Source organism: Callithrix jacchus, chromosome 22, assembly GCF_049354715.1.
Source record: "Callithrix jacchus isolate 240 chromosome 22, calJac240_pri, whole genome shotgun sequence".
NCBI lineage: Eukaryota > Metazoa > Chordata > Mammalia > Primates > Cebidae > Callithrix > Callithrix jacchus.
Window position 1 is genome coordinate 45,440,136 of NC_133523.1, and position 22,584 is coordinate 45,462,719.

The 22,584-nt window shown below is 42.9% G+C and overlaps 1 protein-coding gene and 1 pseudogene across 3 annotated transcripts; one reads left to right on the forward strand and one right to left on the reverse strand.

The window, feature by feature from the left end:
- The first annotated feature begins 231 nt into the window (after positions 1 to 231).
- On the forward strand, positions 232 to 18,120 carry ZNF614 (zinc finger protein 614). Of its 2 annotated transcripts, XM_035283620.3 has the most exons (6): positions 232 to 372; positions 3,110 to 3,318; positions 11,848 to 11,994; positions 13,405 to 13,531; positions 13,782 to 13,877; positions 14,209 to 18,120. In XM_035283620.3, exons 2-6 carry the CDS (start codon positions 3,304 to 3,306, stop codon positions 15,729 to 15,731), a joined length of 1,908 nt encoding a protein of 635 aa, XP_035139511.2. In that variant the 5' UTR covers positions 232 to 372; positions 3,110 to 3,303; the 3' UTR covers positions 15,732 to 18,120. The 2 variants fall into 2 exon arrangements, with proteins under 2 accessions (XP_035139511.2, XP_008986779.2); XM_008988531.5 differs by lacking the exon at positions 11,848 to 11,994.
- LOC103790041 (mediator of RNA polymerase II transcription subunit 28 pseudogene) lies at positions 3,023 to 22,468 on the reverse strand (annotated as a pseudogene). The gene is made up of 2 exons (XR_616258.5): positions 22,103 to 22,468; positions 3,023 to 20,456 (listed from the first exon to the last, which is right to left on the reverse strand). The product of XR_616258.5 is annotated as a mediator of RNA polymerase II transcription subunit 28 pseudogene (transcript).
- Positions 22,469 to 22,584: the final 116 nt, after the last annotated feature.

Sequence of the window (22,584 nt, forward strand, 5' to 3'; positions counted from 1 at the left end):
ATGCCACTGCGCCGCTTTGGCCTTGGCTGGGCACCCGACTCTTAAAGCTGGCGTGGTTAGCCCAGCGCTGCTGAATGTCCTTTACAACGCAGAGAGAAAGGCACTGAGGTAGCCGAGAGTGCTTTCCACAGCCATTAAGGCCGCTCCTGTCAGAAACGCGGCGATGGGCGCAGCCTTGTGACGTCACAGAGCGGCCCCAGCAGTCTGAACTCGCGATCTCGGGCAGGCTCCGTGGTCCCGCCTCCCTCCAGCGTCGACGCCGCAAAGCGTCCCGTGGGCCGCCTCGGGAGCGCGTCTGAATAGGAAAAGGTTTCGGACTTGCATGCGGCTCATTGCCGGCTGCCGGTGGTGTCCGGAGAGGTTCGGGCTCAGGTGAGTCGGGTTCTGGGCATGGACTCGCGGCCTGTGTGTCTGTGTACCGGATGGTGCGTGGAGCATCCTGGTTGGGCTGTATTTGAACGCCGTCGCTGAGGAAGCCGGGCGTTAATGACGGGCCTTTGGCCGCAGGGATGAAGAGTCTGAGGAAATCAGAGACGAGTCCGACTCTGTCTGGGTTTGGGGGTCCCTGTGAGTCACTCGCCTTGTGGGGCTCAGTGATTGGGAACTGGAGTGAGTTTGTACCCATGAACTCCGGAGCCTCGTTCAGGGCCGCGATTTAATGTGGGGCTTAGCCTTAGAGACGTCTGGGTTGGGGATATGTCCTTTCGGTTTCCTAGACGTGTCTGGGGTTTTATATGGGATTTAATATGGGGCTGAGACACGGAGACCCCTGGTGGGGACTGTCAGTATGGGAGGAGGTCCAGGGCCTCTTGTTAATTGGTTGAAACCTTGACTGCGGGGACAGCCCTGAAGGCTGCGTTTCTCCTGCTCAAACCCACTTACCTCCATCGAGTTCAAGTCCGTCCTCGAGGTCCTTATCAAAAACGGATTTTGTCTTCCCACATCGCCACTCTTCTGTTAGGGAGACAGAGATCGGTGACATAAAATTGTTCATGAAGTCACTTCATAAGCTGTTTAATTTTTGCGGTCAGCAGTGATAATGGACATTTTGTAGAGTCAGAAGTAATAATGTCACATCTTACATTCCTGATTGTCACTGCTGCCGTGCACTTAAATAAAGGACCCTAATATTTCTTCCTTTATTTGGTGCCTCGGAGGCCTTTACATCCTGGGGCAATAAAACACGGTTCTAAATGTATGAAAGCTATGCCTTTCTTAGAAAGGCATATATACAAAGTAACTTGTATCTTTCGTTCTTGATAACCTAGTTACTGGGGATCAATTTTATTGATTTTTTTAGTCCCTTTTTGTATTCTTCCTTTTTAAAAAATAAATGTGTTTTTTTCCGACTGATTTCCACTTTCCTCTTTATTTTTTCAGTCAAATTGCTTTGTGTTTTCATTGCTCCTCGTTTTCTAGTTTTTCAGTTTGTACACTGAGTAATGATTTGAGGGTTTTTTTTTTTCTTTTCTGATACAGGTATTTTTTTTTTAATTTAAAGTTGTTGTTTTTTTTTTTTAAAGAACTCCTGTAGAGACAGCTAATTAATGTTGATATTGTGTTTTTGTTTCCCATCAGTTCAAAATATTGTCCAATTTCCGGAGTGCTTTTTCTTTTTCCTCTCTCTCTTTTCTTTTCTTTTTTTTGAAATAGGGTCTTGCTCTGGTCCTTGCTGTAGTGCAGTGGTGCAGTCTCCGCTCCCACCTCCTGAGTTCAAGAGATTCTTCCACTTCAGCATCTTGAATAGCTGAGATTACAGGCACGCATTACCGTGCCTGGCTAATTTTTTCTGTTTTTAGTAGAAAAGGGTTTTCACCATGTTGGCCAGGCTGGTCTGGAACTCCTGGCCTCAAGTGATCCATGCATCTCAGCCTCCCAAAGTGCTGGGATTACAGGTGTGAGCCACTGTACCTGGCTCATGATTTTCTTTTTAACCATGGTTATTCAGAACTGTGCCATTTTATTTTCAAAGATTTGGATATTTTCTAAATTTCATTCTGAAGTTGATTTCTAATTAAATTGTTGTGGTTGGAAAATATATTTAGAATTTATTGACACTTGTTTTATATCCCAGCGTATGGTCTTTCCTTGAGAATATAACACCTACTCTTGAAAAAAATGTTTATTTTACTGCTGTTGAGCGTAGTGTTAAATATCAGTTAAGACCAGTTGATTGATTATGTTGTTCAAGTTTTCAGTATCCTTGCTGAGTTTCTGTTTGTTTTCAATTATTGTGAGTAAGGTAATAAAGTTTTCAATTATTATTGTGGAATTGTCCCATCCTCTCTAATTCTGTTTTGCTTCTTATGTCATGTCCTTATATCTACATGCTTGTATTATTGCCAGCCATTGCAACCATTGTTGCCACTCATCTAGGCCATGGTGTTCAGAGTTTTTATTGGGTATCAGTTAACATATACGCAATTGACTTCCTTTGTGGCTGACTTCAATCTCCAGCCCCTCCAGATATCAAACTAAAACCACGTGGTCCGAGGCCTCCCACAGTAAATCACATTATTAGGATGGACAGTTTGGCATGGCTCAAATTGCCCTGATAACCAAAGACAATTTTATCAAGCAGCATATTCCAAAGGCTTAGAGTTTGCCTCATTGGAACTGCGAGCAAAGGACAAACCTCTCTTGGGTTAAGTTAATTCTTTAGCGCATAATGTGAAATGAGATAGTTCTTATGATTTGTTTAGTACATTGTTCTTGACACTGAGATACATATACCCACGGAGCATACAGAGACTTTTAAAGCAGTACATGAGCACACATGCATTTTAAAGACTTCCTTGGAGTCTTCCATGTGTTCTCTTTCCTAAAATTGATCCGCCTGAGAATTCCTCTGCCTCTGCCTGCTGTATGGGTTCTGCTTTCCCACCTTCTCTATAATAATCATGCCACTTCTACTTCACAAAAGAAAGTCATAGCTTTCATACATTTAGAACCTTGTTTTATTGCTCTAGGTGTATAAACCCCTGAGGCACCAAATAAAGGAACTGTAAATATTAGGGTCTTTTATTTAATGTAAGTACAGAGCAGCAGTGACAACATCTGGACCCAGGATGAATGTACACTTAAAGCCATTTTGCTCATCAACCCTTAGGTCCTGGCTCCCAGAAGCAAGATAACTCAAGTGAAGCAATGAAGGAAGAAGGAGGTCGCTGGCCTTGGATATCATTTCTAGGGACAACTTTAAGTGGACACCAATATTTCTGACTAGGAAAACTTCACGGTAAATGCAGAAGAGACAAAGACGTATAGTCCATGTTATCCACTATTTTCTGAGCACAGAAGAAAATGATCAAGACCCAGGTGATTTTTGGATTGTTATATTTTCCTTTTTTTTTTTTTTTTTTTTTTGATAGATTTATGATGACCTGAAAGAGTCAGTTGAATTTAAGGAAGTATATACTGGGATAATTGAGTACTAGGGAGGAATTAACTTAGACTGCTTTTGGGAGTAGAGGTGGGGGTTCATTGTGCCTTATGAAGTAGATTCTGGATCACCTGAGCTCAGGAGTTCAAGACCAGCCTGGGCAATATGGTGAAACCCTGTCTCTACAAAAAAAATACACAAATTAGCTGGGTGTGGTGGTGAACACCTGTAGTCCCAGCCACCTGGGAGGCTGAGGTGGGAGAATTGCTAGAGCTTGGGAGGATGAAGCTACAGTGAGCCATGTTTGCACCACTGCACTCAAATTTGGGTGGGAAAGTGAGACCCTGTCTCAAAAAAAAGTAGACTCAGTATGAAAGAATGCAAGCTTTATTTATAGTTCAGCTCTTTGACCATTACGGTGATCGATGAATCGCCTCTCGAGAATGAACTATGGTTGTCATTTTAATGTACATCCTCCAGACCATTTTCAATATATTGGCATTCTTTGCATGCTAGTGCCTGCCAGCCAGGTTCTTTGTTTCTTTTTTGAAAAATTGTTATTTATTTGGCAAAAAAGCTTCTGAATTTAATAAAGAAATGGCAATAACTGTTACATACAGTAATTAAAAATCTTTTCACTAAGCACCAAACAGGATAGTTCTCAATCTTTTAATCAAGAACCTCTTTTAGAATACCTAAATCCTAATCAGTTTATTTAGGTTTTTAATCGAGCAATATAAAGCTGTCAATCAGAGTTTCTAGTTACCACGAGATGATCAGGTTAACAACCTTGAGGTCACAGCATATGAGCTTTAATCTATACGTCCTAACTGAGGGGATTTGTTGCTGTCAGGCTGGTAATCACAGATCCCTTTGCCAGATCCATATACACACAACAAAAAGATAAAGACTATATGGTCCCTATATATGTAAGGGGAATAATGTCATACTCTCATTAGCGTCATTGAATTAGAGTAGGTAAAAATCCACAATTATAATTGTGAGGGGCACAGAGACTGATACAAAGCTCTAACCAACCAGGGAGAGCCTAGCAAGCACAGCAGAAGAGATCAAAGTCCCATGCCTTGGGGATGCAACAGAACAGGTGCTGGGAGGCTTCAGGGACCAGGCACATGAGTGGATGTCAGTGCATGTGGGAAGGGACCTTCAAGGCTGAAGAAAATAAAATGAGGCAAGGCACAGAGCCACAGGGTACTGCCAGCCAGAAGATAGTGAAGCATTTGTTCTGGGCAAAGAGATGTGATCTTATAAGAGACTATAAAACTCGGAAAACCTAACCAACGAGAGGCAGAAACAACGCTGGTCTCCATTTCTTAACAGCAACTCAACAGCGAATCCAAGGTTGCCTGCAAAACTAACGAGAGAGCAAAATATCCTTCCAAAGGCAGAGGCGCCACATGCTCTTTGTGGAGACTCAGTAGCCAATGATCACCCTTCATCCCCTCCACCCTCACCATGACACTCTAGTCCCTTGGAGTCAAATCCACTGGCAACAATCTTGCTTAATGGAAAATGTTTCCCCTCCCGAAATGTAAAACAAAAATGATACATGCAAAGAAAACTCAAAACAGAAATAGATAATCACAGCAAGCTTTAGCCCCTCACAGCTCACCTATACCCCCACTGTCAGACTACTGAAAACAGTGTCTGCCCCATTAAACGGATTCATTACTGCAAAATGTAATAAATGTTAGCGTATCACTGTTCCCACTACATCCCTCCTTATCAGAGAAAAAGTAAACACCACATAAAATATAAACATACCCCAGAGGTCAGCATCAACCTAAGGATCCTACTGTAAGATTACTACACTAACCCAAGATAGTCAATCCTCTTCTGACCTATTTACAAAAAAAATCCTCATTCTGAGAGCTCTGGAAACATTGCAAATACTGTGTTAGATTCCTCTTCTTGAGGTAGTTCAAAGTCTTAAAACAGCAAATTTACATATGTTTCTACTCACCACTGAGGAGTAATTATCATAAGGCCTACAACTAAAATCCCCTTCTCCTAATTATCAGGTTATTATGCTTTTTTCCTTCAGCTCAAACTAAAGGAAACACACATGAAAAGATGAAAAAAAGATGAAAAGTCATACAAAAATTTAAAAACCACCATAAAAAAGAATCTGTGTCATCACACTCACAGTCAAAACTTTGCTAAAGGCAAAAAAAAAAAAAAATTTACTTGATTTATCCAAGCTACAGACCCTTAAAGTACTCAAGAAAGTAACAGCTTATAAAAATAGTGGAAAATTTTTCAATGGGAGCTTAATACTAAAATGAACTCATTATCTGGCAAAGAATTCTTCCAAAATGTCAAGTCCACAGGAAAGGATGTGTGGCCCACCTCACACACCAGCCCACTCACAGTCCAAGTGCCTTTGCCCTTTGCTCAGGATGGCTTCAGAGGTGCAGGGATGTTGGCAGGTGCCTGCTCCAGGTAGGCCAAGGATCCCTGAGGGATGTCGGCTGGCTTTTTGTGCTGCGCACTGATGTCCTCCAGCACCTGCTGCCGGTGCCTCAGCTTTGTCAGGTGCTTCTGGACTGGTGCGTCTTTCTGCTGTAATTCGTTCCTTAGTTCTGAGACATCCTCTTTGATAACTCGCTCTGGTTTCTGGACAGATAACTGCAATCTTTTTAGTAAGAAAAAAACACTCTGTCTGTCTTGCAATATCCAGAAACTTCTGGATACACTGATCCACACCAGTTCAAATTTCTTCCTGATCAGTGCCACTGACATAGTCCTGACTCAGCAGAGATGCAAAGCAAGCCTCGAAAGATGACTCCAACTCATCCACCAAAGTACTGTTGGAAGGTCTAGGAGCACCTGGAGCTGCCTGAAGAAGCGAAGCTTGGTCTGGGAAGCCCAGCGGGGGCTGTGGGGGCCCAGGTGGCCGCTCAGAAAACATTCCCCCTAGCGGAGCCACCATGTCTGAAATGGCACAAGAGCTTTTTTTTTTTAAACTAATGCAATGAACTCCAAATGATGTCTGTGTGACAATTTAGCCGTTCACCTGTTGGTGAATATTCAGGCATATTGTTATAAACTACATGACTGAACAAGGTTACATGGTCGTGTTAATGGCTTTTTTGTGAAATATCAGTATTACTTGAGGATGGTTACAACTAAATCGATTTAGGGTGTAGTCGTTTAGTGCATCCTTTCTGTTGCTGTCAAAATGGACGTTCTCCTTTATGGTCAGTGTAGAATAAGGCCAGAAGTGTTGACTCTGGAGTCACTTGCCAGCTGTGTGACCTCACGTACTTCATTTAGCCATTATGCACCTCGGTTTTCTCATCTGTAAGAAGGATGATATGCATCTACATAGTAAGGGTGTAAAATGAGTTCATCTATATAATGTATTTAGAAGAGTATCTATGAGGCCGGGCACAGTGGCTCACGCCTATAATCCCAGCACTTTGGGAGGCCGAGGCGGGTGGATCACGAGGTCAAGAGATCGAGACCATCCTGGTCAACAAGGTGAAACCCCGTCTTTACTAAAAATACAAAAATTAGCTGGGCATGGTGGTGCGCACCTGTAGTCCCAGCTACTCGGGAGGCTGAGGCAGGAGAATTGCTTGAACCCCAAAGGCGGAGGTTGCGGTGAGCCAAGATCACACCATTGCACTCCAGCCCAGGCAACAAGAGTGAAACTCCGTCTCCATCTCAAAAAAAAAAAAAGAAGAGTATCTATGTACAGGAACAACAGTTTTACTCTCTATTCTCAGACAATGTTTCTGACACCAGATATGTGGGGTATTCCCCACTCATCAGTTCAGTTCTCCATACCGATTAGGTATTCTAAAATTTACTCAATTCTTACACTGATTGCCTGGACTTTTAGGACAGACCCCACAGGTTGAGGGCTCAGTCCCACAAAACTGACCCCTGAAAAGTGCTGGGTCCCCAGGTTACTTACAACTTCTATTGGACTTGGCTACTAATTGGATGTCCCCACAACCCCCTACTCAGATTTATTCATCTGCTAGAAGGCTCAAAAAATGCAGGAAGACAGTTTACTTACTAGATTACTGATTTATTATGAAAGGGTACAACTCAGGAATGGCCAGTTGGAAAAGACGTATAGGGCCAGGTAATGGGGAAGGGCCAAAGAGCTTCGATGCCCTCTCTGGGTGTTCTGCCCTCCCAGGACTGAAGGCAGCCTAGAAGCTCTCAGTCTCATCCTTTTATTGTTAGGGTGGCAGATTCATTACATAGGCCTAATTCATTAATTCATTAATTATTGGTGGTAAGCTCAATTTCTATCGCCTCTCCCTTCCTCAGAGGTCAGAGGTTGACTGGGGAAGTGGGACTGTAAGTTGATGACAAGGTTGTTTCCCCTGGCAACCAGCTCCCTTCCTGAGACCATGGAAGAGCCCCAGCCACCAATCATCTCAATAGCATACAAAAGACACCATCACTTCAGCAATTCCAAATATTTCGGGGGTAGAGACCAAATGTGTATTTATTTTGTCACAGTATGGTATATAAAAAGTGATGTGTAAATGTGGTATCATAAGAAATATATTTGGTCATTGTTCTCAGTACATGGGGCAATATGCGTAAAGCCCTTTGAATTTCTTCCTGAGGAATATGTGTGTCTTCTGTTATTCATGAGGAGCCTGAATTTCATGGTGGGACCTCTAGATAGTGTCAGGATGAGACTGAGGCTAGGCCCCAGAAAGACCAAGCAATTAGAGGACTGGAACTGAAAGGAGGAATGGACTAGAGAGTAAGTTCTATGAAAATTCTTGAAGAGGCCAGGTGGCTCATGCCTGTAATCCCAGCACTTTGGGAGACCAAGGTGGGCTGATCACGAGGTCAAGAGATCAAGACCATCCTGGCCAACATGGTGAAACCGCATTTCTCCTAAAAATACAAAAATTACCTGGGCATAGTGGCACATGCCTGTAGTCCCATCTTCTTGGGAGGTTGAGGCAGGAGAATTGCTTGAACCCAAGAGATGGAGGTTGCAATGAGCCGAGATTGTGCCACTGCACTCCAGCCTGGTGATAGAGCGAGACTCCGTCTCAAAAAAAAAAAAAACTCTTTTGAACAAGCTTCAGGTTGGTGAACATACCAGGGTACTGGGAGGATGCTGCACCCAGAGGGGAATGGAAGCTTGGCATGCCATCCTCCATGCCTTGCCCTGTGCATTTCTTCTGGCTGTTCTTGAGTTATATCCTTTATTATTATCTAGGTACCATAAGTAAAGTGTTTCCTGAGTTCTATGAGCTGTTCTAGTAAATTATCAAACCTAAGGAGGGGTTTGTGGGAGCCCCTAATTTATAGCCTGTTAGTCGAAAACACTGATAGCCCAGGACTTATGACTGGCATCTTAAGAGGAGGCAATCTTGTGGGATTGAACACTTAAATCTGTGCACTCTGACACAGGTAGTGTCAGAATGGAATGGAATTGTTGGACATCTAGTTGGTATTTAGGGAACTGGAGAATTGGTTGTTAGTGTTGGAAAACACTGCACAGAAAGAACACTCAGTGCTGCAAATCTTGCTGACACTTACTGTGTTATCAGATTGTATATTTTCCATGATCTGGATGATCCAGTATTATTTTGCCCTATTTTATTTGGCATTTTCCCATTCACCAGTGAGGTTCAGATCGTTCTCATCTCTTTGTTGCTTCTTGTGATTATTTGTAATGTGATAAACTGTCTTTAGTTTTTGCTTATTTTTTTTTTTTGTGCTCTTACTGATTTACGATTGTTTATCTTGACTGGATATTGATTCTTTTATATGTTGCAAATGTTTTTCTAGAGTCTTACTTCCTTTTTAGCTTGTTCATAATGTTTCTTCCCATGCAGAAGTCATTTTTTAAAGCTTTTTACTTATGAACATGTTTTCTTTTATTACTTTTTTTTTTCTTTGAGACAGGGACTTGCTCTCTTCCCCAGGATGGAGTACAGTAGTAGCACAGTCCTGGCTCACTGCAGCCTCAGCCTCCTGGGCTCAAGCATTGTCTGCCTGCCTTATCCTCCTGAATAGCTGGGACCACAGGCATCCACCACCACACTCCAGCTAATTTTTTTTGAGACGGAGTTTCGCTCTTGTTACCCAGGCTGGAGTGCAATGGCGCGATCTCAGCTCACCGCAACCTCCGCCTCCTGGGTTCAAGCAATTCTCCTGCCTCAGCCTCCTGAGTAGCTGGGATTACAGGCATGCACTACCATGCCCAGCTAATTTTTTGTATTTTTAGTAGAGATGGGGTTTCACTATGTTGACCAGGATGGTCTCGATCTCTTGACCTCGTGATCCACCCACCTCCGCCTTCCAAAGTGCTGGGATTACAGGCGTGAGCCACCGCACCCGGCCCACTCCAGCTAATTTTTTATTATTTGTAGAGAGTAGAGACAGGGTATCACTGTTTTGAAGGTTGGGCTCAAACCCCTGGGCTCAAACTATCTTCTGAAAATCATGGGATTATGAGCCCCACTCCTAGCCTCATAAGTTCCTCTTAAGTTTATATCTTATGTTCATTGTCTGTTACTACCTAAGAAATTACTACAAAATGTAATGACTTGAAACAACACTTAAAAAAAAAAACACTTTCTATGGCTCAAGAATAAGGGCATGGCTTAGCTGGCTACTTTGATTCAGAGTCTCTTATGGGGTTGTAGTCAAGGTGTTAGCCAGGTTGGCATCTGATCTGAAGGCTGAAGTGGGAAAAGATGTGCATCTAAGCTCACTTAGTGGTTGTTGGGAGGAGTTCATTTCCAGAATGAGAAATGAGGCAGTTCAGTTGAGTTCCTCAGTTTCTACCTGTCTTTCTAAGGCCACCTTTAGTTTTTTGCCACGTGTACCTCCCCTATATGCCAAAGTGTTTAATCAAAGCCAGAAAATGACAGATTCTGCTAGCAAAATAGAAGTCATATAGACTGTAATCTTAAAGTGGCATCTCATCACTTTTCCTGTGTTCTTTTCATTAGAAACAACCTATTAGACCACTTGATACTTAGGAGGATGGTACTGCACAGGGGCAGGAATACCTAGAGTGTAATGAAGAATTTGGCTAGCCTTTGTCTTTGGTTCCTGGGTGGTAACCTCTAAACCCTTGTAATTACCCAAGTTGTAAGAGTGTCTCTGTCATTCATGGTGAGCCACTCATATTCGATAGCTTCTATCTATATATATAGTGGTGACTCATAGTGGATCCCTAGATAATTTATGGCAATGACATGACACTGGATAGGGGCTGCCCATGCCAAAAAGAGCACTATGTGATGAGAGAGTTATGGTTTTGAGTCAGAAAGGGGAGGGAGCTGGAGACTGAACTCAGCTACATGGGCAGTGCTTTCAATAAACCATGCCTACATAATGAAGTCTCAGTAAAAACTCCGCACATCAAAATTTGGGCGCATGCCGCTGGTTGGCAAGTGCTCTTCAGTATTGTTACATGGTGTGGTCAGGAAGGTGTTAGGCCACCCAGGACTCCATGGGAACAGGACAGTCAGCAGCTTTGTGTTTGGAACTTTCCCAGACCTCACCCTGTGCATCTTTTCCTTTAGCTGATTCTGATTTCTGTCATTTTGCAATAGTAAAGTGCTCATTGTAAATACAGCACTTTCTTGGGTTGTCCGAGTTGTTCTATCACATTATTAAACCTGAGGGAGTCATGGTGGCTCCATACATGTGTAGCCAGCTAGTTGCAGTTGAGGATGGTCTGCATAGCTTCAAGTTTGCAGCTTGTGTCTGAACTAAGGGCAGTCTTGTAGGGGTCTGTATTTTTAACCTAGTAAGTTTGGCCTAACCTGGGTAGCTGATGTCAGAAGTCACTGCAGCTAGAGAATGAGATTATCAGAGGCTACTGTGTGCAGAGTTCGCGCCAAGGGCTCGAGACAGCAGCGTGACTCGCCCCAGTTTGGCTGCAGGACCTATCTACACTCCCCATCTCGAGGGCTGTCAGGTGAGACAAAGAGCCGCGAGCTGAGTCACTGAAGCAACAACAGAATGCAAAGCAAAGGTCTGCAGTTGATGAGGACATCGTGCTGTCTGTTTCCATGTCCCCATCAGTCTCTGTGTAAGCAATAAACTTGCTGCAATTGAGATGCCTAAGAGGAGCAGAGACCTCTGCCCATATTTTCCCTGGAGCTAGGCCTTTGTTTTAGCTCCTGGTGAAAAACAGGTTTTACCAGCCACCTTAAGGGCGCCCTTGTATCTTTGAAATGTAAACTACTACCACAAGCCCCCTTAAACTGCTTTCTGAGTGGATATCACAAGCCCCTGATAACTATTTTTTATGGAGTTTCTATTTCCTTTCTGTTTACCCCTTTCTTTCTACTGAGATAAAGTAAATGTAACAAGATAAAAGGTATAGAAGCTGTAACCCACAAGAATAAAGACGCTGTGCTACGCTCGCTGCACTGCCCAGCCCTCTGGACTCCACTTTCCTGTATTCTTTCACTTCCACGCACTCTCTCTCTCAGGTTGAACGAGACATCTACGTTGGCGGTCTTGGGGACTCCCGCAGGTCGGTAGCCCCCCGGCAGACGTGCCAGACCCCGACAGGCTACCTTAGAGTTGGCCTGCAAGATTTCCATCCAGTAATAAATTCTTTTGGACCATGGAGTGAGGTAGAAATTTAACTTTACATTTACCCAGTTGATAGATATCCCACATAAAGATTTTAGAATGAAATAAGCTGACCAGGCTTGAGCACTTGCACCGTTTCATGAGTCTACTTTCTTGACTCTGGAGCATTGCACACAGTAGTATAAGAGAGATGATCTTACCAATATTTCCTTGGATCTGTTGGATAAATAGTTACCTCTACTTCACACACTGCAGTTCTCTGAAAAGGTATTGTGAAGCAGGAGAATGGCAGTTTACTTGACAAACAGGTCCCTGATATCATGGTTGTAAGACAGCAAGTCGTCTGCTAGCCATGTGTTTTAATCCCAAATGGCCTTCCAAAATTGGCCTTTTTTGTCACAAGAATCAGGACTTTGAAGATAGTATTCCATACTTCTGGACTCTATTATTGAAATGTCAGCCATCAGTACGTTTTGTTATTTCTTTGTAGGTAATCTTTTGTCTCTTGATGATTTTATAGTTTTCCCTTTGCATTTGATGTATGGTAGTTTCAGTCTAATGGGTCACACCAGTTGTGCGTTCCTGCTCTAAACTTGTTGAGATTTCTGAATTTGAAATTTCAGGTATTTAGTCAGTCCTGAAATATTTTAGCTTTTAGATATTTATTAATAGATACTGCTTCTCTATTACAGTATTTTCCCTTTTAGAAACCTTAAGTATCTAATATGCTGTTAATCTATCCATTAATACACATATGTACGTCTGTTTTACTGTTGGAAGTTTGTTTTTTTTTTTTTGCTGGGGGCAGCGGCGCACCACTGTAATCCCAGCACTTTGGAAGGCCGAAGCAGGAGGATCACTTGAGGCCAGGACTTCAAGACCAGCCTGGTCAACATAACATGTTCCCATCTCTACAAACATTGGTAGTAGCATCCACCTGTAGTCCTAGTTACCTGAGAGGCTGAGGTGGGAAGGTCGCTTGAACCTAGGAGTTCAAGGTTTCAGTGAGCTGTTACCATGATACTGCACTCCATTTGCGGCTACAGAGCAAGACTGTCTCTTTAAAAATTAAAAAGTAAATAAAAACCTAATCAACTTTAAGGGTCTTTTGTGCTTTATACATATATAGTTTCTTTTTTTCTCTTACATTTATTTAAAAGTACTATTTTATAAATTCAAGATGTGGAATCTATTCATGTCAGATCCTCATACTGGCTGTGAAGTCATTGGTAATGCAGGGACATTTTATTTGTCTTGATGTCATTTGCCTTTGTTTAATATTTAGAAATAGGTGGTAAAATACATAGATAGAGGATTTTGCCCCTTCCAAAGTATATTTAAGAAAGGAATATAGATGCAGCTTGTATTGTGAAAATTTAAAAAAATTATCTCATACTTTTATATTAACAATAGGAGTTTATATCATATTAAATAGGACTTCATAATTACAGGAATCACTGACCCTGGAGGATGTGGCTGTGGAATTCAGCTGGGAGGAGTGGCAGCTCCTGGACACTGCTCAGAAGGACCTGTACCGGGATGTGATGGTGGAGAACTATAACCACCTGGTATCACTGGGTACGAATAGTTCCTCTGTGTCACCTAGAGGTGCCTACGATGCCCAGACACTGTCCTAGGCTCACCTCATCAAAGCTTTATAGTCATTATGGTGTTTGGAAGAGTTACATCTTCAAGTCCCCTCTCTGACCCAAAGTGGTACAATCTCTTCTCAGAGAGAATGCTTACTTTGAAATTGAATGTAGTATTTTCCCATCTTGACGTGCTGGACTCCGATTCAGTATTTGTGTTTGTCTTTCCTCATGGACAGGGTACCAAACTAGCAAACCAGATGCTCTATCCAAGTTGGCACATGGACAAGAACCATGGATAACAGATGCTAAAATCCAGAATAAAAATTGTCCAGGTAAATGAGAACCAGCAAGGACAGTGGTGATCTGAGACTTACTTTAGTCATTAAGGAAAGGTCACAGATGCAAAACATCTGAGGATACCTAAGCAGCTACTCTATATATTCATCTCCCCATCTGGTAACTTTTTAAATGTTGTTATAGTTTTAAAGACTTTTTATCTTTTCTTGATCTATTTCTTACTTATTTCACCTTACATCTTCATAATTTCCTTTTATACTGGGATCAGAGTTCACAGTAAAGAGCCCGCCCCCAGCAAATCATCTCATAAGCATTTTTATTTCATACAATTCTCAAGGAAGAATTTGTTATTCTGTTCCTTCTTAGGAATCAGGAAAGTTGACAGTCATCTGCAAGAGCACTCTCCAAACCAAAGACTTCTGAGGAGCATGCAGCAGTGCAATGGACAGAATGCATTTAGAAATACTGTACATCTCAGCAAGACGAACTTTCCTCTAGTGCAAAATCATGATACATTTGACTTGTACAGAAAAAATTTGAAATCGAGTTTAAGTTCAATCAACCAGAAGAGAAGACATGGAATAAATAACCCTGTTGAGTTTATTGGAAGTGAGAAAACCCTTCTACATGCTAAGAATGAACGTATGCATACTAAAACTAGATTTTCTGAAAATGCAAAATACATCCATACAAAATTCCAAGTATATAAGCATCAGAGGACTCAGAAAATTGAGAAACCCCATGCCTGCATTGAAAGTGAGCAAACCTTCCTTAGGAAGTCTCAGCTCATTTACCATGAGAACATTCGTATAGAAGAGAATCCTGGAAGTGGTCAGCGTGAGAGGTTGTCCAGAAGTGTCCTGTTTAGTAAGCATCTGAAAACTCATACAAGAGACAAAATCTGTATACCCAGTGAATATAGAAAAGGCTCTACAGTGAAGAGTAGTCTCATTGCACATCAGCAAGCCCATACAGAAGAGAAATCCTATATGTGCAGTGAGTGTGGAAAGGGCTTTACAATGAAGCGCTATCTAATTGCTCATCAGCGAACTCATAGTGGAGAGAAACCTTATGTGTGCAGTGAATGTGGAAAAGGTTTCACTGTGAAGAGCAATCTCATCGTACATCAGCGAACTCATACAGGGGAGAAACCCTATATATGCAGTGAATGTGGCAAAGGCTTCACCATGAAGCGCTACCTTGTTGTACATCAGCGAACTCATACTGGAGAGAAACCCTATATATGCAGTGAATGTGGAAAAGGCTTTACGGTGAAGAGCAATCTCATTGTACATCAGCGCTCCCATACAGGAGAAAAATCTTACATATGCAGCGAATGTGGAAAAGGCTTCACTGTCAAACGCACTCTCATTATACATCAGCGAACTCATACGGGAGAGAAATCTTACATATGCAATGAATGTGGTAAAGGCTTCACCACAAAGCGTACTCTTATTATACATCAGCGAACTCATACAGGAGAAAAACCCTATGAATGCAATGAATGTGGTAAAGCCTTCAGCCAGAAAATATGCCTCATACAACATGAGAGATGTCATACGGGAAAGACTCCCTTTGTATGTACTGAGTGTGGAAAATCCTATTCACACAAATACGGTCTCATTACCCATCAGAGAATTCACACAGGAGAGAAACCTTATGAGTGCAATGAATGTGGAAAAGCCTTCACCACAAAGTCAGTACTCAATGTACATCAAAGAACGCACACAGGAGAGAGGCCCTATGGATGCAGTGACTGTGAGAAAGCCTTCTCCCACTTATCAAACCTTGTCAAACATAAGAAGATGCACATAAGAGAAATGGATAATAGAATCAGTCAAGTTGAAAATTCCTGTAATGGGGAGTCACAGCTCCTTCCTTACAAGTGAACTCATGCATAATGAAAACCCTACTAGTGCAGTGACTATGGAAATGCTTTTTGTGGCACCTCAGACTTTTTTAAACATCACTGTGTTTCTAGCAAATCAGAACGTAAACATGGTGCTGCCTCTAACCAGATGTGTGTCCTCAGGAGGTAAAATAATTTGCCCTAGAGATAAACTTGATGAATACAGTAAATAAGGTAGTGCCTTTAGTGGTCTTTTACCTCATATTTTCTGTTAATGAAACATGTTGAATAAACTATAATATATTAATGTGAAAATGTCGAACAATAATTTTTGCTCATATCTGAAAAGTGTACAGAGATAAATTCTGTGACTGCAGAGACTAGGAAAAGTCTTCTCTGGACAGATAAGACTTTATTATCAGGTTTCATCATAGATTTCAACGTAAGTGAGCTGATTGTTGATAGAAATATGATGACCATGACAAAGCCTTTACTCAGAAATACGACCTCAGTGAGTGTCAAAGTTTACACTGGAGAAGACATTTAAGGTGCCAGTACTAATGGCAGGATTTCAGTGACGCATTCGGCTTCATCATTTGTCAGAAAATCACATAGAAAGTAAAATTGTTAGGAACGTGCTATCAAATAAATGTGGAGCACTGAGCAAAATATCAAGAGCATATGAAGGCACGAAATGTGGTGAAAATGGTGAAGGTTTGAGCGCTCTTTCTTAGTAACCTTATACATCAGCTAATACACCTGCTGTGCATTTTCAGTTGCCTTGCCAGTGCTTCCATCATATACTCTGTTCTCATCACTGGTTATGTTACTGTGATGTAAAACTGTGGCATAATAAGACATACATTTGGTCTTTCTCCTTCGTTCCTGGCACAGAGCTCCTAAAACCGTTAGAATTTCCTGAGTAATAGGATGGTTCTTTTTGTTGTTGTTTTTATTCATAGCACTGCCCTTTTAATTACACCTGACTACGCTACTGAGGTGACTTACAGTCGGTCACCTAGACGGCCTCAGGATGTGGCTGTTCCCTAGGAAGATCAAGTAACTAGAGGATGGAAATTTTGTGTCCCATTTCTCCTGCCTCCTGGAAGGGGAGGGGGGCTGGAGATTAGATAGTGAGATTAAGAGAACTCCAAATATCCCAGGAGAGTGTACACCCCAACTTCATAGGGACAGAGGCTCCTGAGATTAGGAAGACCCTTTCAGGCTTTAGTCTGTGTACCTCTTCATCTGAATGTCCATTCGTATCCTTTATAACCAATAAAACAAAGTACACTGTTTTCTTGAGTTCTGGAGCCCTGTAGCAAATTATCAAACCTGAGCAGGGGTAGTGGGAACTCTGAGTTTACCGCCAGTCATTCAGAAGTGCAGGTTGTCCTTGTGAGTGGCATCTGATATGGGGCAGTCTTGTTGGACTGAGCCCCTTAACTTGTAGAGTCTGCACTAACTTGGAGTAGTGTCAGAATTGAATTGTAAAACACCCAGTTGGTGTGGGAGAATTGGAGAATTCATTGGTGTCAGAAAATACCCCAGAACCAGACAGGAATGGTCTATGACCACTGCATATTATGATTAGCTCTTTCCTTTCTTTGGCTCTAAGCTTAATTGTACATTTAGCAAACTGAAGTAGTTTAAAAAGAAACCGAATATGTTAAATATATTAACATAACGACATATTTGGATGTGCTTAACTAAGATTGGTCAGTTTATAAAACCACCTTCAACTTAAATAAAATTGAACTCAAAAGAAATTGCAAAGATAGTCTGGAGGCTTTGCCAGAATCTTTCAACCAACTTGTGGTAAAACATCCTACATGACCATAATTAGCAAAACCAGAAAAATAACATTGGCAGGATACCGTGAAGTAAATAATCTTATCTGGGATTTCACTGGTTTTTATGATTTTTTCTTTTTTCTTTTGACTCTAAGAAGTTGTATTACATGTATAGATTGGTGTAACCACCGCAACCACATAAAACTGTTTAATGAAGCAAACTCCCTCGTGCTTCCTTTTTATGCTTACACTCCATCCAAACCTAACTCTGCCACCCACTCTTTTCCTTTCCATCAGTATAATTTCATAATTTCATGAATGTGATAAAATCGTTTTTATAAATGGTTTTTATAAATTTTATATAAACAAGTTATATACATTTTTATTGATAGAGAGTATGTCAGCTTTCGGCATTTTTGTCACTCAGCAAATTACTCCTAAGGTTTATATGAGTTGATGAATAGTTGTTTCGTTAGTATTTTTTTACCATCATCTATCTATCCAGATGAAAGTTGTTTGTATTAGGGAGTAGTATCCATATATGATGTACTAGCTTGTTTATCCATTCACCTATGAGAGAGATTTGCACTGTTTACCTGATTTGAAGTGTTATAAATAAAGAAGCTGTGAAATTTATATACAGGATTTTGCTTTTGGTGTTTTTTTGTTTGTTTTTTAGGATTTACAATCTTAACCTCTTTCTTTTCTTTTTTAAGACATAGGGTCTCTTGAGAGGCCGAGGCAGGCAGTTCACTTGAGGTCAGGAGTCCAAGACCAGCCTGGCCAACATGGTGAAGCCCTGTCTCTACTAAACATACACAAAAAAATTAGCTGGATGTGGTGGCGGGCACCTGTAATCCCAACTACCTGGGAGGCTGAGGCAGGAATCACTTGAACCCGGGAGATGGAGGTTGCAGTGAGCTGAGATCCTGCCACTGCATTCCAGCCTTGGCGACAGAGTAAGACTCTGGGAAAAAAAAAGAGAGAGAGAGGGTCTTGTGCTGTGGTGCAATTAGAGTTCACTTTAGCCTCAAACTCATGGGTTCAATTGTTCTTCCTGCCTTAACCTCCCAAGTAAGTGGGACTGTATGTGTGTACCATCATGCCCGGCTTGTTGTTTTTTTTTTTTTAAGTAGAGACAGCATGTTTTTTGCCATTCTTGTTTTTCTATAAATAAATACTAGAGGCTGGGTAATTTATAAGAAAAGAGGTTTAATTGGCTCATGGTTCCGCAGGCCGTACAGGAAGCGTAGCACTGACATCTGGTCCTGGGGAAGCCACAGGAAGCTTACAATCATGGTGGAAGGTGAAGAGGGAGCAGGAGCAAGACAGAGTGGAGGGTGGTAGGTGCCACACACTCAAATAACTACATCTTGCTGGTACTCGCTATCGCAAGGGCAGCATCAAACCCCCATGAAGGATCTGCCCCCATGACCCAAACACCTCCCAAGCCTCACCTTTGACATTGAGGATTACATTTCAACATGAAATTTGGGCAAGGACAAATACCCAAGCTATATCATTCATCCCTGGTCCTCCTCCCCCACAAATGTTATGTCCTCACACTGCAAAGTACCATCATGCCTTCCTAACAGTCCCCCAAAGTCTTAACTCACTCCAGCATTAACTCAAAAGTCCAAAGTCTAATCTGAGACAAGGCAAGCCTCTTCTACATGTGAGCCTGTAAAATCAAGTTCTTTTCTTCCAAGATACAATGAGGGTATAGACATTGGGTAAATATTCTCATTCCAAAAGGGTGAAAGCCACAAGAAAGGGGCCAAAGGCTCCATGAAAGTTCGAAATCCAGCAGGGCAATCATTAAATCTAGTGTAAGGGGTGGGTTCGCAAGGCCTTTGGCATCCTCTGCTCATGGGGTTCCCTCAGGCAGAGATCATGGTTTGCAGACAGGCTGTATCATTGCCAGGTGACCCTACAGAGGAAGGCACACCCGATTTCTCCAATGTCCTGCAGACCAAGGTGTCTCACCTCTTATGGTGATCCGAGAGTGAGGGCCCCTCCCTACTTGGACACCCCGCAAGCTGGCAAGTCCTGCTTGGCTAGGAGCAGGGATGAGCACCTAGATGGCAGATTAGGTGACCCCTTCACACCCATGGGTTTATGCCTGTCCACAGAGTTTAGTAACAATTGGGACTGCTGGGCTGGAGGCTCTAGTGGTTGCATTTTGACTGGGGTTGCACGGTCTAAATAGTTTTACTCACTTATTTGAGCTTCTGCTGGAATAGATGAGGCCTTTACAGAGTCAACAAGAGGCTAGTTGTGGCGGGGGGGTGCTTTATTACAATGTGTTAGATCTCTACAAGACAAAGCAACCCTCTATGAGCAAGCTTATTTCTGACTTCTGTGTTACACTTGGCACTGTCCTATTGGACACATTGGTCAGAGTCACAATGGAGCATATTATCCAAAGATGTGAATATAGAGATACAAGAAAAAGTTTATGCAATAGCCACAAAATTATCTCCTTAAACTTGTCAAATCGATACCATAAATAGCCCTGCACATATTTGTTCTCACAAAGATAAGCTCTATTGAATTAATTCTTAAAATTCATGGCTCAAAGAGAAGGAAAACTTTAATATGGGTAACAACAGACTGCACTACAAAAACACTTACTAATTTATATAGAGACACAATCCTATACCTAGAAATAATGTAATGCTTAAGAACTTTGGGCTGGGCGCGGTGGCTCACGCCTGTAATCCCAGCACTTTGGGAGGCCGAGGCGGGTGGATCACGAGGTCAAGAGATCGAGACCATCCTGGTCAACATGGTGAAACCCCGTCTCTACTAAAAATACAAAAAAATTAGCTGGGCATGGTGGCGCGTGCCTGTAATCCCAGCTACTCGGGAGGCTGAGGCAGGAGAATTGCCTGAACCCAGGAGGCGGAGGTTGCGGTGAGCCGAGATCGCGCCATTGCACTCCAGCCTGGGTAACAAGAGCGAAACTCCGTCTAAAAACAAACAAACAAACAAACAAACAAAAACCAACTTTGAATAATGACGAGTATGATAATATCTCAATTTATTTAAAGCTGTATATCATGGACAACATTCTTACCCACTATACAGAAAAAGAAGACTTAAAGAGGTTTAGCATAACAGAATGCCTTTGTTCCATGGCCTTATAATCTAAATATGATTATCATTCAATTCTTATAAATCTTAAGGGTTAAAACATTTATATTTCACGTTTACTTTGCATTGGTTTGAATTTTAGTAAAACTGGTATTTTTAAAACTAGGATCATTTACGTTAAAAAAATAAGTGTCCTGTTTATTTCCTCCATCTATTTATAGAAAATGTTAGTGAGCTTTCAAGTTGGTCATCGTTTCCTTATTTTTATTTTTATTTTTTTGAGACTAGAGTCTCCCTCTGTCACCCAGGTTAGAGTGCAGCAGCCCAAACTCGGCTCACTGCAACCTGCGCCTCCTAGGTTCAAGCGATTCTTGTGCTTCAGCCTTCTGAGTAGCTGGGACTACCGGCACGCGCCACCATGCCCAGCTAATTTTTTTTGTATTTTTAGTAGAGATGGGGTTTCGCCATGTTAGCCAGGCTGGTCTCCAACTCCTGAGCTCAGGCAATCCTCCCGCACTGGCCTCCCAAAGTGCTAGGATTACAGGTGTGAGCCACCGCGCTCGGCTTTTTTCTTTTCAGATCTCTATGGGCCGGGTGAGAGGTGAAGTGGCTCACACCTGTAATCCCAGCACTTTGGGAGGAAGAAGTGGGAGCATTGCTTAAGGCCAGTTAAAAACCAGCTGGGCAACACAGTGAGACCCCGGTCTCTACAGAAAATTTAAAAATTAGCCAGGTGTGGTGGTGTCCACCTGTAATCCCAGCTACTCAGGAGCCCAGGAGTTCCGGGTTACAGTGGGCTGTGATCTCCCCAGGCACTCCAGACTGGGCAACAGAGTGGCCCTTGCCAAAGAAAAGAAAAGAAAACAGGAGAAGAAGGGGAGGGGAGGGAAGAAAGGAGGGAGGGAGGGAGGGAAGGAGGGAAGGAGGGAGGGGAGGGAAGAAAGGAGGGAGGGAGGGAAGGAGGGAAGGAGGGAGGGAAGGAAGGAAGAAGGGAGGGAAAAGGAAGAAGGGAGGTAGTAAAGGAAGGAAGAAGGGAAGGAAGGGAGGGAGGGAGAGAAGGAAGGAAGGAAGGAAGGAAAGAAGGAAGGAAGGAAGGAAGGGGAAGGAAGGGAGAGAGGGAGGGAGAGAAGGAAGGAAGGAAGGAGGGAAGGAAGGGGAAGGAAGGAGGGAAGGAAGGGGAAGGAAGGAAGGAAGGGGAAGGAAGGAAGGAAGGAAGGAAGGAAGGAAGGAAGGAAGGAAGGAAGGAAGGAAGGGGAAGGAAGGGAGGGAGGGAGGGGCTCCTTTCCTTTGTCCCTTTCTTCCAATATTATTTCTCCCTGAAGGGGTCCTGTTCCCTTAATTTCTGGCCACTTCTCCCGAGTCCTGCCCTCATCTTTGGCTCCACCCAGGTCCGAGGGAGAAGTCCCGCCTCCGTCCCAGGCTCAGCCCTTCGCCTCGGGAACTATACTTTCCGGCTTTTACTGGCTTTACCCCGGGCCTTTCGCTCAATATACTTTTGACACGTTCCAACCGTTTTCATTACCTAGTCTGTGACTGCCACCCCTGTTCCGTCAGCGTAGCTTGCAGTTCTCTTCCGCGTTCAAAAGGCGCTTCAAGCCCCTTTCTGCTAGAAATCCGGCCAAGGGGCCGAGGTGTCCCCTCTCGGCCACTTCTCCTTTTCCCTCACAAGGGGCTGTTTCCTGACGTTTGTACAGGGTGTAAACGTCGCGGTCAGCTTAGCCTTCTACTCAGCTCGCTGAAAGAGATTTATTTCCACGCCATTTTTGTCTTGTGTAAACTGGAGCCTCCGTATATGGACCCGTCTTTATGAAGGACTGAGGCACCACGAAAAGTGACGGCTTCGGTGCCCTTTCATCTTCCCGGCGGTGGCCGGTGACGGCGCCAAAACGGCCCCTTCGCCTTGTGTACGTCAGATACTCAAAGATGGAGGCCCCCGTGGGGCCACGGCGACGAGGGCGCGGCCATCTTGCTTCTGAGCAAACACTGGGAACGCTTCCGGCCCTC

Bases quoted from the DNA above. Each gene is read 5' to 3' on its own strand.
- ZNF614 (XM_035283620.3), top strand. The intron at 11,995-13,404 runs GTAGAAATTTAA...TCATAATTACAG, and splicing joins CTTTTGGACCATGGAGTGAG to GAATCACTGACCCTGGAGGA. The intron at 13,878-14,208 runs GTAAATGAGAAC...GTTCCTTCTTAG, and splicing joins CCAGAATAAAAATTGTCCAG to GAATCAGGAAAGTTGACAGT.